The sequence below is a fragment of the Tenrec ecaudatus genome, chromosome 4 (assembly GCF_050624435.1).
Source record: "Tenrec ecaudatus isolate mTenEca1 chromosome 4, mTenEca1.hap1, whole genome shotgun sequence".
Lineage (NCBI taxonomy): Eukaryota > Metazoa > Chordata > Mammalia > Afrosoricida > Tenrecidae > Tenrec > Tenrec ecaudatus.
Window position 1 is genome coordinate 53,266,612 of NC_134533.1, and position 13,219 is coordinate 53,279,830.

Below are 13,219 nucleotides of genomic sequence, written 5' to 3' on the forward strand. Positions count from 1 at the left end.
ACCCACATCTTTAAAGTCAATTCTACTTTGAGTAAATAGCACTTCCCCGGTCAATTTTTGAATGTCTTCCAACCTGAAGGGTGTGTATCTGGCACCGGATCAGACTATGTCCCACTGAGGTCCATAAGGGTTTCACTGACCCACTTTTTCCAGAAGTAGAGTACCAACCAGGTCCTTCTGCCTTGTGTGACATGACCTGGAAGTGCCACTGAAACATGTCCACCTCTGGCAGCCCTGCTGGTATTTCCAAGAGCACAACAGCACACAAACCACCACATTGTCTCACTAGAGATCCAGTAGCAAGCTCCTTGGGGACAGGGCCACTGTGTCTGATACAGAGTAAGCATAATATTTGCTAAATGAATGAACCAGGAATGACTTAGAACTTTCAAGATACTGACCTCATAAACATGTCTTGACAACTCTCTTCTTGTCATAGGCCTTTATTAATCCAGGTTGACCCTAACCCTGAATTCCCCACCCACGTTTTCCATCAATACTTGGAATGAATACACTCCTACTAGCATGTGCTTGACACTGCATTGCGATTATCTGCTAAGGGTCGGTCTCCCCATGACACCAAACTCCTTGGAGACAGAGCCAAGGAATTATTCCATGTTGTACCCTAGGTGCCCAGCCAAGGAGTAAATGCAAAATGAGCATTTTGCAAACAGTACTGTACAGGCTACAAAGACCCGGGTCCTATTCTTGAAAGGCTCACCAGTCCTGAGTGGAGAGAGGTGCCCATGCAGAGCCCCAGGGTGGCCATGGACGGTTATCACGTGGGGCCCTACAGACTGGACTGGGGGTTACTATGCAGCTCTGCTCTGTGTGTCTCTCAAGCATTCACCCTCCCACCCCCATATTGTTGCAGACTTATTCTATGCATATGCAAGCACATGTTTTTTAGATGAGAACATATCATGCTTGCTGTTATGCAGAACAATCTTTGTTTCTCAATATATTATGAGCATCTTTCCGAGTACAGTACTGTAAGTCTAATTACATCCTTTTTATTTTTTAATGTTATAGACTTTTTGTTCGGAGAAGCTTTGAGTTCACCAAGCCTTTTCATTTTAATAACAGTCATCTGTCCCTGCCTAGCTGTTTCAAGCAAATTGTCATCCGGGGAGTTTTCACATTATCCCATTCATCTTTAAGATGAAAACATTTGGATTACAAAAGACAGACGCCAATATTAGCAGATATAGTCAGGTGAAATTCTTTCCCTGGAAATAAAGAATCCAGCCATTACCCACAGAAGAATGACATTAGATACCCACAGGAAGCCGACAGGAAGCAGAGCCCTGTAACTGTGGTATCACTTGGGGTGACAGGAGGAGGGGGCTGTACCAGGGACACTGTCCTCAGGGGAGACACCAAATTGACTGTCAGTAAATTTGTTGTGCAGCATTCCAGCAGCAATTTTATTTTTTCACAAAAATATTCCTCTAATTATATAGCAACAAAAACCTTCCTTCTTTTATAAAAAAAAAAATCCCTCCACATTCCTTATCCCTCGAACCTAAATACTAGTCCGAGGGGCTGAGAAAATAGGAGAGAGCGTGAACTGGAAACAGACTTGGAGTCTTTAGTGACAAACTAGTGCATTGCAAACAAGACCAAGCAACAAACACATTTTTTTAGCAAGTCCATACACCGACAAGGCTCAAACTCTGTGCTGATTTATTTTCTAAAGCTTCTGGTGCTTTCTGGTCAGGACATCGTTACCCAACTCCCATGACACCTGGCACCATGTGACTTCACATGTTGTTGCTTCCTCGCTGCCAGTATTGTCAATCGTTGCAGATGTTGTCCATTTTTCTGGTTCTGTTGCTGTCCTAGTAGGAGCTCTGGTGGCGTAGCGGTTACAAGTTGGACTGCCGACCACAAGGTCCACAGTTCAAAACCACCAGCTGCTCTGAGGGAGCACTCTGCCCCGTGAAGAATTAGTCTCAGAGGCTCTATCTATTGTGTCCGATAGGGTTGCATGAATCAGTATCACTTTGATGGCAGTAGTATGGGTTTTTTGTTGTTGTTCAGAAGGGGTTGCTATCATATCATGATGATCAGTGTCTTTGAACCTATTTTCAGGCACGTTTTTGAGAACAAAGTAGCAATGAAAGGAAAAGAAGGTGCACAGACCCAAACCAGCTTCAGCTCCCTACGACTACCATTATAACAGCCCCAAATCACACTCGTCACCGGCAGTCAATGCTGACTCACCGCGACCCTCTGGGGGGGTTACAGAGTAGAAGCCCAGTCTTGGTTCCAGGGAGCTGCTGGTGGCTTCCAACTGGTGACCATGCAGATCGCAGCCACTACACCCCCGGGGTTCCTCATTGGAACTAAGACTGTACTGTAATTCAATGTGCAATTCCCAGCCACCCATGGGAGACAGTAATGCCCTATGAGATGTCCCACTCTTCCATTACCCTTCAGATGAAAAACGCAGAGCCTCGAGGAGGCTCATGCCAAGGCTCAGTGTGCACCGCCCTCGAAAGAGGAGCAGGTAAACCAGGAACCATACTCCCGCCTCCCCACCTCCTTCCTCTGTACAGGGGGGCATGCTGTATACACTTCAAGCCACGGTTTCCCTGTCTGTAACACCTCATCCTAGGGTGGTCGGGAGGACTGAACCAGGCACCTCTGCGTTCTTCCCGAATGATTAATACGTCAGTCAACAGCTCCAAGTCCTTTCTCTCTTAAAATCCCACTGGGAGTGAGACTTACACAGGAGCTGATGAGACGGTCGGCTAGTCCATCATGGGAGCTAATTGACCGGTCCAGACAGGGATGCGAACTGAGTTAGGACAGAGAGCTCCTTGCACACGAGAGTCCTTGGGGAGCCTGCAGATGCATCTCCCCCAGATAAATAACAGCCTTTGCATCTCTGGAAATAGACAAGGTAGGAAGACTCCAGCGATAGGCTTATCTGGTCTGTGGCCGCAATGTTGGAATGAGCTTCAGCCTGTTATCTGCCTCACATTTCCAGCTTGCCTGCCAATTACAGCAATCTGGTGACTGGGAAGTGTGAGGTTAGATTGGGTTCAGAGGGCTGAGTGATTATAAGGATCAGGGAACAGAACCCAGAGGGGATGACTGGTAATGACATAGCCACCGGAGTGTCCAGTCACTTCTGGTCCTCTGTAGAAGGACAGGAGGACATTTCATCAATCTTCCCATCCCTGTTTTTGTCCATGCTGGTTTTTCTGACCAGAAGGCATTTATCAGAGCTGTGGAGTGGGAAGTCACAGTGAGGTAACAAAGCACAGTAACTTGGGAGCACAGAACTTTGTGGTCGCATTAATCTCTTCTCCTCGCCGGGTGACTTTTGGCAAGTTACTTCCCCTCTCTGAGCCCCACTATCTTTATGTGGTGGGAGGTGCCGGCCAAGGTGCTGCGGAAGGGACAGAGATTGAGAAGAGCAGTTTTGTCCCAAGGGAGCCAATTGGGGACCGTCTGGTGGGAAGGTTGGGGAGGGGAGCTAGAGCTTCCTTCTCTCTAACATCCCAGGTGATGGACAGAGAGACAAGTGGACAGGAAGTAACTGGTATTGCTCTTTTCCATGTGTGCCCCAACAGCCTTCCAGACACCGAGACGGGAGAGGACACCAGGTACAGCCCTGGGGGGGGGAGGGGGGGTTGGATGTGGGTCCAGAGAGAAGCAAGGAGCTAGGGGGTGGGGAGTGGGGTTTGTGAGCGGGGTGGGGGGGGGTGCTGACTACTCACCCTCAGAGGCACAGGTGTAAGGTATGCATTCTCACTGGGACCAAAAATTGGTTCTTGGTGGGAGGAGGAACTGTCTGAGCCTTGACAAGGTCTGTGACCCAGCAGAAGGCCATGGTCCACAAACAGATCTACAGAGTTACCGTGGCATTAAATTTTTATGGCAGGTGGGGGAGGGGGAAATGAGCTAATACCAGGGCTCAAGTAGATGAGCTGATACCAGGGCTTAAGTAGAAGGCAAATGTTTTGAGAATGATGATGGCAACAAATGTGCTTGATGTATGGATGGACTGTGATCAGAGTTGTATGAGCCCCCAATAAAATGATTTTTAAAAGACAAATACAAATAACAAACTCGAGCTATTTTGAAATTTAAAAAAATTTTATGGCAGATAAAGTCAATAGGTAGATTAGTTCCCGTTGCCAGGGGCTGGAAGGAGAAGAGGAAAGGAGATTGACTGCTAATGGGCACAGAGTTTCTTTTTCAATGAGAAAATGTCGTCAGTAGTGATGGGTGTACAACTCTGTGAACATATCAGAAAACACTAAACTGAGAATAAAAATTGCTTGCAAGGGAAAGATGATTAGTTCATTCTGATTCATAGCAAGCCTGTGCAGTGTTTCTGACACGACAAATCTTCCTGGGAGCAGACAGCCTCAGGTTTCTCTAGCTGGGAGGCTGGTGGGTTTGAACCACTGACCTTGCGTTTAGCAGTTCAACACTTACTCCACAGTGCCACCAGGCTCCTCGAAATGCTCCTTCCAACCAATAAAGCAAGCCCACTGCCCTCCAGTCAGTTCTGACTCTGTGACCCTAGAGCGCAGAGTAGCACTGCTTTCAGTCTTCATGGGGCCACACAGCCTCAGCTCTCTCCTGCCGAGTGACGGGCAGGTTCAAACCACTCACCTTAGGGGGATGTGAATGAAAGGGTTGACAATCATTGCTCTGTAAGATGAGATGGGCATTGTTTAGATCAAACAGGAAAAAAAAGGTCAACCCTGTTTCTCTACACTCCATTCAATGCATGAGTGGCAAAATATCCAAGAGAAATAGATTCACAGTGAAACCACTAACTTCCACCTCCAACACCAGAGAAGTTTCACTTCCCCGTGCTTTCTTTGCCCTTTGTCCCACCTTGTCCCCAAGTGCCAGGGTGTGACCACAAGCCCAGCCTCTCTAGCCATAGCGATCCTATTACTTGAGCCCAGATCGGACTTGGCGGGACGTGTGAGAGCGCGTGGGTGAGAACAATGGCACGGAATGTTGGGCCAGAGAACGTTCCGGGGTGGGCCAGGGCATGTGGCACCCCAGCTGAAGGCGCCTGGTCTGGCAGCGCCCTTCGATTCTATGACTGTCTTCTGACAGGGCCACGTGGGAGGGACAGCACGGCTTGCCTGCAGCCCTGCCAGCTCTGGCGGGCACCCACAGTCCCGTCAGCTGTAGGTTCCCGCCCACACCAGCAGGCTCTGGTGTCTTCAGCTGAGCCCGTGCTGACTGGCCCTTGCCATCGCTCTCTTCCATCGCTCTGAGCTCTCTCTGCAGTGGGGCAGCCCGAGACCTCGCCCGTTCCTCTGAGCCCAAGGCAGAGGCTGGGCCTGGAGGAGCCACACTTGGGGCCCCATGTTGCCTGGAAGTTCGGTCCCCCCACCATGAGCCAATGGTGGCTTCCCTACATCCTTCCTCCTCCTTCACCAGGTCCCTCCCCCCACTCCCGGCCCTCCTCAAATAACCACATGAGAATTCAGAATGCCCCGTGAGTTCAGGGAGCGGAGGTCCCCCAGGGTGACCACGGCCACTCCCCCACACCCCTCCATGTAGGCGTGACTGCAGGGTGGTCACAGGGATTGTAAAGACACCCTCAGGTGAGGGTCTGGGCCCGCTCAGCCTGTCTGCTCACTGGAAGCCTTGGGGGGGGGGGTGTTTCCTCCCCTGCAGCAGTCCGGAGCGGGAGGCATCAGCTGACTCGGACGTCAGGTACTATGCCCTGGGACTTACCTTCCAGGACAGGTTCCGCAGGGGGCCTCTCAGCCTGAGGACCCCAAGGATCTGGGGGTAGAGGGGGGACCGGGGGGACCGGGGGTTGGGGAAGTCTCCAGACTAGGTCCTGTGGCTGGGAGGGTGAGGGAGGGACTCTGGGCTCCTTCGGGTGAGGGTTGGTCCCTTCGATGCCCCCGTCAGCTCCCTTTCCCTCCCACCATCTTTGTTCCTGGCCGCCTCCTGTCACTCTTTGGTGACTGTTCTTCAAAGACCACATCACCCGAAGCGTGATTTCCAGACTCGGCTTTAAATAAAACTTGGAAAATGTTTCATTTATGTACCGCCTTCATTTGGGGACCACAGAGAAGGGAGGACAGCAGGGACTGAGTGGGTCCTCGGTTTGGTCATGCTGCGGATCCCTCCAGGGCCCTGCGCAGAGGGCCAGGAAGGAGAACAAACGAGCCAGCCATCTGCAGGTCGGCATAGTGCAGGGAGGCCCGAGGTCGGTCCTGTCCTCCTGGCCAGCAGAGCCCCCTTGGCCCACGAAGTCAAGCCCTGCACTCACGCCCCACTCGGGCTCCAGGGAAGGATTGGCCACCAGGCTGCAGGAAGCAGCTTCTGAGTGCGCCCCCACTTCTCAGTGCGGCCTCGCCCTCGCCCCAGTCCTCGCCATGGGCTTGACGACACGTCCTCCCTGAGGCCCTGTGAATGCCCACTTCTTTTTCCAGGAAGAGGGGCCCTGTGGCCTACGCTTCTCAGAAGCCATGGCTGCTGAATGCCACCGTGGAGGAGAACATCACCTTTGAGAGCCCCTTCAACAAGCAACGGTAAAAGCCCCCCACCACCCCCCGGGAAGGAGGAAGGACTTGGTCGGGGTAGTTTTACTCAGCCTGCCCATCCCCCACTGCCACAGCCAGCTTCCCAGATGCCCCCCCTCCCCAATCCATCCTGCTCTCCTTCAGGTCCAGCTGGAAACACCCCACCCCCACAACTCTGCTGCAGGCCCTGCCCCTCCCCACCCTCTCATGCATTATTTCTCCCCACCCCCGGCGATGATAATGGCCAATATCAGCAAGCTCTTAGCACGCACCAGGCAGGGTGCTGAACTGTGTGCATGCATCTCCTCTCCCGGCGGATGACCGCTTCAACAGGCAGATCCTGTTAGGACTCCCCAAGAGTCCCCGGTGCGGCAGACTGCTGACGGAAGGTTGCCAGTTCAAAGCCAGCCTGAGGCCCCACAGAAGGAAACCCTGGTGCCGGGCTTGCCCGCTAACCCTGGGGGGTGCAGCTCTGCCCTGCACGGTCCTTCCAGGGTCCCCACGAGTCAGCATCAGCTCACCAGCCATAGGACCATTGGCTCCATCGCATGAATGGGGAACCCTAAGCTCACCGAGGTCAGGGCACTTGCTGAAGAGCATCCTGGCAGTAAATGACAGGAATGGGGCTCAAGTCCAAGACCGCCTCACCCCGAAGGACACCTTGGTCACCAAGCCCCTCTCAGGCCTCCATGAACCCTGGCTGGCACCCGCCCAGGTTGAAGGCTGGTGAGGGAAGTATAACAGACTGAGCAAATATTTGCCCAGCCGTCATCATTAGTGCCCACGCCAGCCACCCATGATCCCCCCAAGTGCTCTGAGCACGGGTTCTGGCTGCGCAGGGATGGTGGGGCCCCTCCTGTCACTTGCCTGACATATTTGCCCCCATCCAATTTCATCTTTCAAATATTTAACCTGCCCCGAGACTGCTCGAGGCACTGACCACAGCTCTTTTCTGGCTCACGTGGTGTTTACTCCTGCCTGCGCGGGAGGCCCCTGGATGCCCTGGCTCACCCCGGGGGATGGCTTCCCAGAGACTAATGACCTTGGACAAGAGCTCCGGCCCGGCTTTGACCAGGCTGGTCAGCTGTGCCCCTGCCCCCACCCACTCCAGGTACAAAACCGTCATCGAAGCCTGCTCCCTGCAGCCAGACATCGACATTCTGCCTCATGGAGACCAGACCCAGATAGGAGAACGGGTCAGTAGCTGCCTCCGAAGGGTTTCCTCAATGCCAAGTCGCCCTGACTCCCCGCTGCCCCCATCCATGGGTGTCCCTCCCGGGCCCCCCACTCCTCCTCAGTGACTGAGAATCAGGAGAGTGCGGAGTGTAGAGCAGTCTGCAGCGGGGTTAAAGATGATTTCCGTGAGCCCTGGGTGACTGGGGACTGTCCATGGTGGGTTTCCAGGACTACTTGGTGGGCAAGGTTAACCGAGAGTTGAGGAGGACTTGACCTCTCCTTCATTCAGGTGACAATTGTCTATCGAGAGCCCATGTGGCACTGTGCCAGGACCAGGGTTCTGTGGTTTGTGTCAATTCTCCAGGTGGGACCCCTCTTCCAGAACTCCTGTGACTGCCCTCACTGCTGGCAGTCCTCCTTGGGTGTCATTTGCACCCCTCTGTCCTCTGCCTTGGTTCCCACTGGTCAGGTGGTGCTTACTAGATCTTGATGGTAAATCATCCAAGGACCAGGGATTATGCTCCGCCCTCGCTTCTGAATTCATTCAGAAGCCTGCAAGTGTTCCTCCTCTGTGCAGGGAAAGAGGGGTCGAAGAGCCCAGAGTGTGCAGTCAAGTAGGGGCCTGGCCATGCTCCTCTGGAAGGGACACGAGGATATGAACTGTTCCTTCTCTTTGGTGACAGGGCATCAACCTGTCTGGGGGTCAGCGCCAACGCATCAGTGTGGCCCGAGCCCTCTACCAGCACACCAATGTCGTCTTCTTGGTGAGAGCTTCTTTCCTATAGAAATTAAGCGTTTCAACAGGGCGATGTGAGACCGGGCTCATTAGCTCTCCCTCCCCTATTCTTGCCCAGCTCTGTGTCTGGTCCGTTGGCAGAATTAAAGGATTCTAAGCCTCAGGGATGCAGAAAAACGAGGAGCCCCCACTCAGCTCAGGGCCAGGCTTTGTGGCCCAGACTCTGAAGGGTCTTGTCCAGGGAGTCAGTGAGGAGGGAAGGCATGTGGATGGGATGGTGGAACAAACATCAGGTCTCCAGGGCCCTGCTTGATTTCCCTCCAACTGCAGGTGCCGTGGTGACATAGTGGTTATAAATTAGGCTGCAATCCGAGGTCTGGAAGGTCCTCAGTTTGAAACCATCAGCCACTCCTCAGGCGAAAGGCAGGGCTTTCTACTCTCGGAAACTCACAGGGGCAGTTCTACCCTGCCCTATAGGGTCGCACTGACTCGACCGCAGTGGGTTTGGAGTGTGTGTTTGTCTTTAACACAGGCACGCTCTCCCCACTAACCCAATTTCCAAGATACCAGACACAGGAAGGGCTGAGATGGAGTAGGAAGTCACAAAGAAGAGGAGTACTCCAGGCAGAGGGAGTCACCTGGGCAAAGGCCTGAAGTGCCAGGTTCCCTGGAGCCCTGGCGTGTAGGATGGGGCAGGTGGCAGGTGAGACCGAGAAAGGAGATCTGGGTAGGCTGTGAAGGGCCTGGAATATCACATGAGAAATTTGGACTCGATTGACAATGGGAGGATCAGGACCAGTCAGGACGTTGAGTGATTACATCTGCTTGGGAAGGATAACTGCCAACAGCCCATTTCAAGACGAAGCAACTGAGTCCCAGAGAGGCTAGGTGGGTTGTGCAAAGGTCACCCAACCAGTTAGTGCCAGGCCCTGGACCAGAGCAATTCTAACTCTGCGGTCCTTATACTCACTGTCACCCCCATTTCCATGCCCATTCCTCCCGCCTTTCTTCTGCCCAGGATGACCCCTTCTCAGCTCTGGATATCCACCTGAGCGACCACCTGATGCAGGCTGGGATTCTTGAACTGCTCCGAGATGACAACAGGACAGTGGTCCTAGTGACCCACAAACTACAGTACCTGCCCCACGCGGACTGGGTGAGGGGTCCTTCCCAGGCCAGGGAGATCTGAGGAGGGGGCAGTTTGGCACATGCGCCAGGGACAGCCAGGTGTAGGGGAAGCAATGACAGGCCCACGGAGCAGCAGAGACCATCATTAGACGGCTTCATGCAGACTGGCTGGCACTCGATGGGGCAGCGCAGGGAGGGCCCTGCTCAGGTGAGGGTTTGCTGATACCTAGCACTGTCCAGTAAGCATTCGACTGTCACAAGATGGGCAGTTCAAACCCACCAGGTGCTTCAAGGACGTCTCTGCTCCAGTCAAGATTGACAAACTCAGAAACTCTACACAGGGCCGCTGTGAGTCAGAATCAACTTGAAAGGCCATGGGTTTTGAGTAGATCCACTGATGGGCCCCAGCCTAGCTTCTGGATGCGCACCAAGAATTCCTAGAAGGAAGCCCCTACTTTGGTCCTGCCTTCGGCCACTTCTTGCCACTCAATGAGCCACCCCTGCCTTTTGGAAGGGAGCCATCCTACCTTCAGATTTAGCAGAGGTGGATAGGTTTTGGTTAGGAACATATGAAAAATATAGAAATGAACAGCAGTGATAGAGGCTTCAAAACAGCCCCCCCCCCCAATGCAAGTTTATAAAACTACACATTAGCCAAATCCCTATAATATTCACTATGCAGACTTGGACTAACTAGAAGGCACCTAATTTTTAAATGCAAATCAAGTGACTTTCAAATTCTAGGCCTAGATCCCCTGTGTGAACCAGCTTTGAGGCCCACCCCTGAGTTTGAAACCTGTGCCACGCGATCTTGCCCAAATAAATCCACATGAGAGAAGACCACCCCACCCCCACCCTTGTGTTAAAAATACCTAAAAGAGAAATCCGAACTATTAAAACAGAAGCAGAATGTTTGTTCTGAGCCTCTGCAGTGACCTGAGGGAGGCAGTTCAGGACAATGCTGAGTCAAAAGATGGCAAACACAGAGGGACCCAAATCACCCTGTCTGCAGGGCTCCCAGACAGCGCCTCCTCAGACCCCCTGTGAGGTGGGTGGGAGTGACAGGCAGATGGAGCGGGTGTCTGAATGGAACACAAGTCTAAATGATGTTCTCATTGAGTGTTTCCAATTGACTTGAAACACGGTCTATTGATTTTTTTAAAGGTGTGGCCGCACGCACTTAGACCAACAGATGTTTTGCCAAGTGCTGGTGGAATCAACCATCAAAAGTAGCACAGAATCATGGGCAATTAGCCCATTAAGTATATGAAAACCACTGTACTGATGGAGCCCTCCAGGGGGACCAGCTACCTTGAGCAGGATGTACCTTTATGCTGCTGGCCATCACTGGCCATTCACTGAGAATTAACCCCCAGGTGTATCAACTTCTGGATCCTAGGAGTACATTGGGGAGAGTAGGTCATCACCCTATTACCCACGGAATTGGGGAAGCTGGAGGTTGCATAAGGTGACAGAAGGAACATGCATACCACCGTCTCAGGCCCCTTGGTCCAGGGGCAGGGGTGTGGCTGACAGGCACTTGCCTTTCCCAGCCAGCCCCTGGGCCAGGTACACTTATGCCTTTTCAGATCATTGCTATGAAGGATGGCACGATCCAGAAGGAGGGCACACTCAAGGACTTCCAGAGGTCTGAGTGCCAGCTCTTTGAGCACTGGAAGACCCTCATGAACCGGCAGGACCAGGAACTGGAGAAGGTGAGTGCTTCCTGGGTTCCTTCGCCACGCTGGGGGAGAAGGTACAGCTGGACCCTGAGCTCACGGAGACTGGCTGTCCTCACTGCCCCCGAAGGGCAGGTGTGGGAACTGAGCACACACTCGCTGTCAACGGGAGAAAGCCAGCACTGCGCCGGCTTCCCGGGGCAGAACGAGGTGGGAACATAGCCCTTCTCCTAAAACAGTCAGATGCCATTTAGTTACACATTTCAGGAAATCAGCTCAAAAATGGCTAAATGGCTCCAGAGAAATGGAAGGAATTGAGGATTTCTTAGCTAATGAAACAACAACAAAAAAAATCAAGATGTAGCATATCTTCAGGGGGCTTTAAGTAAGTCTGCCTTGTAACTGGATCCAGTGTAACTGGATCTAGGTGGTTAAACAAAGACATCAAGAGCTGTTTCTCTCCATCTCTTGGCTCTGCCCCCCGCACATTGACTTCAGTCTCACGGTGACAGTGACAGCCATCAACATCTCAAGTTTATATTCTTCCAGCACAGAGGTCAACCAAGAGCTAGGAAGATAGTGTCTCCTTTTAAATAGATCAGCTGAAGTCTCAGGGCAATCCCTTATTGGTCTAATTTGGCCACGTGTCCACCTTCTGAATAAATCACTGTGATCGCGGATATGTAATGTGATGATTAGCCAGTCCTGGGTCACATGCCCACTTTGGAGCCAGTCCCACTGAAATCACAGAGACTAAGAATAGGACAAAGTGGTCCAAAACTAGGATGTTGGGGTGCTGTTGGCTAAGGAATGGGTAGGAGTAAATTTTAAACAATACCAACAGGGGTGTGTCCTCTAACAATGCCACTTAGTGGACTCCATTGGCCATGTGAGTCAAAGAGTTAAATGCCACCCGGTATAGTCACCGTGGGGGTCACCCTAGCTTCCTCCTTAGAGGTGCCAGGGATACATCCTCAAGTGGTGGGTGGAGAGGATGGGGGTGACACACTCTCTGGGCACCCCTCTAGGGCCCCTTCAAGGCCGGTTCCCGGTTCATTCAGGGGGCTGGTGAGGCAGCCTGTAAAGTGCCTTTTCCACCTGCCAGATGTGGGGCCTGTCTGCCTCCCCCTGAGCACAAAAACTCCAGCCTATCAGCTGTATTGGGGAGACCCTCTGCTCCCAAAACATCATTTCATTAAGTCTGCAATTTCGCTAGCCAAGTCATTCTTGGAAGATTTTCTTCTGTCCTTTGAGAGCAAGAGTCCTTTGCTAAGATGCAAGCACTTCCGCCTCCTCGGCGGGCTTCCGGGGCTATCCGAGGTGAGCATGGGGAGCGGAAGTGTGGGCAGGTGGAGGGACGCAGGGTCCAGCTGGCGGGAAACAGACCCTGATAGGTTCTGGGAGGAAGAGTAGAAGGCGGGGTTGGAGGGAGCCTCAGAAGGCAGCATGATGTCGCACAGAACCAGGCTTCCATCCTGCATCTTGAGGGGCCTCTCTGGGCCCGTCTTCTAGGGCTGCCGCATAAACAGGCGGGCTCCTGAGCACGCAACACTTTGTCACCTGAAAGGCCTGAGCAGACACAAAGCCATCTTGTCAGTGGAAGTTCCTCGGGCTGGTGGTGTCTCCCAGATACAATTAGGAGGGCCTGTGGGCACAACCTGGATTCTCTCCTCTTCCTGTCTTATCTCCGGAGCTTGGCCCCAGGCTGTGGATGGCTGCCCAAGTGCATGCTTAATAACAAACAGACTTAAGCTCAAAACCCAGCCCCAAGAGGTATCCGCAGAATGGGCATCAGAAAGCCAGCACTGACATGAGGAATCAATGAAATAACACGTCCGGGGCCCTTCACACGATGCCTGCGTTTGGCATAGCATTCACGGATCACTGGGAGAGCAGCCATGAGTTATCAGCCAGTTTTGAAACCCAGGCTCCTGGCTCCTGGGCTGCTGCTTCTGGTTGAACCCTAGAACCTTCCC

At 52.7% G+C, this 13,219-nt stretch overlaps 1 protein-coding gene across 4 annotated transcripts in view; it reads left to right on the forward strand.

Moving 5' to 3' along the window:
* ABCC8 (ATP binding cassette subfamily C member 8) overlaps positions 1-13,219 on the forward strand; it is a 94,943-nt gene that overhangs the window by 65,959 nt on the left and 15,765 nt on the right. For all 4 annotated transcript variants that reach the window (XM_075548424.1, XM_075548425.1, XM_075548426.1 and 1 more), the window contains 7 exons: positions 3,585-3,617; positions 5,668-5,703; positions 6,435-6,533; positions 7,636-7,720; positions 8,384-8,464; positions 9,455-9,592; positions 11,154-11,279. In XM_075548424.1, coding sequence (XP_075404539.1) covers positions 3,585-3,617; positions 5,668-5,703; positions 6,435-6,533; positions 7,636-7,720; positions 8,384-8,464; positions 9,455-9,592; positions 11,154-11,279 — 598 coding nt within the window. The remainder of the gene's footprint in view (positions 1-3,584; positions 3,618-5,667; positions 5,704-6,434; positions 6,534-7,635; positions 7,721-8,383; positions 8,465-9,454; positions 9,593-11,153; positions 11,280-13,219) is intronic.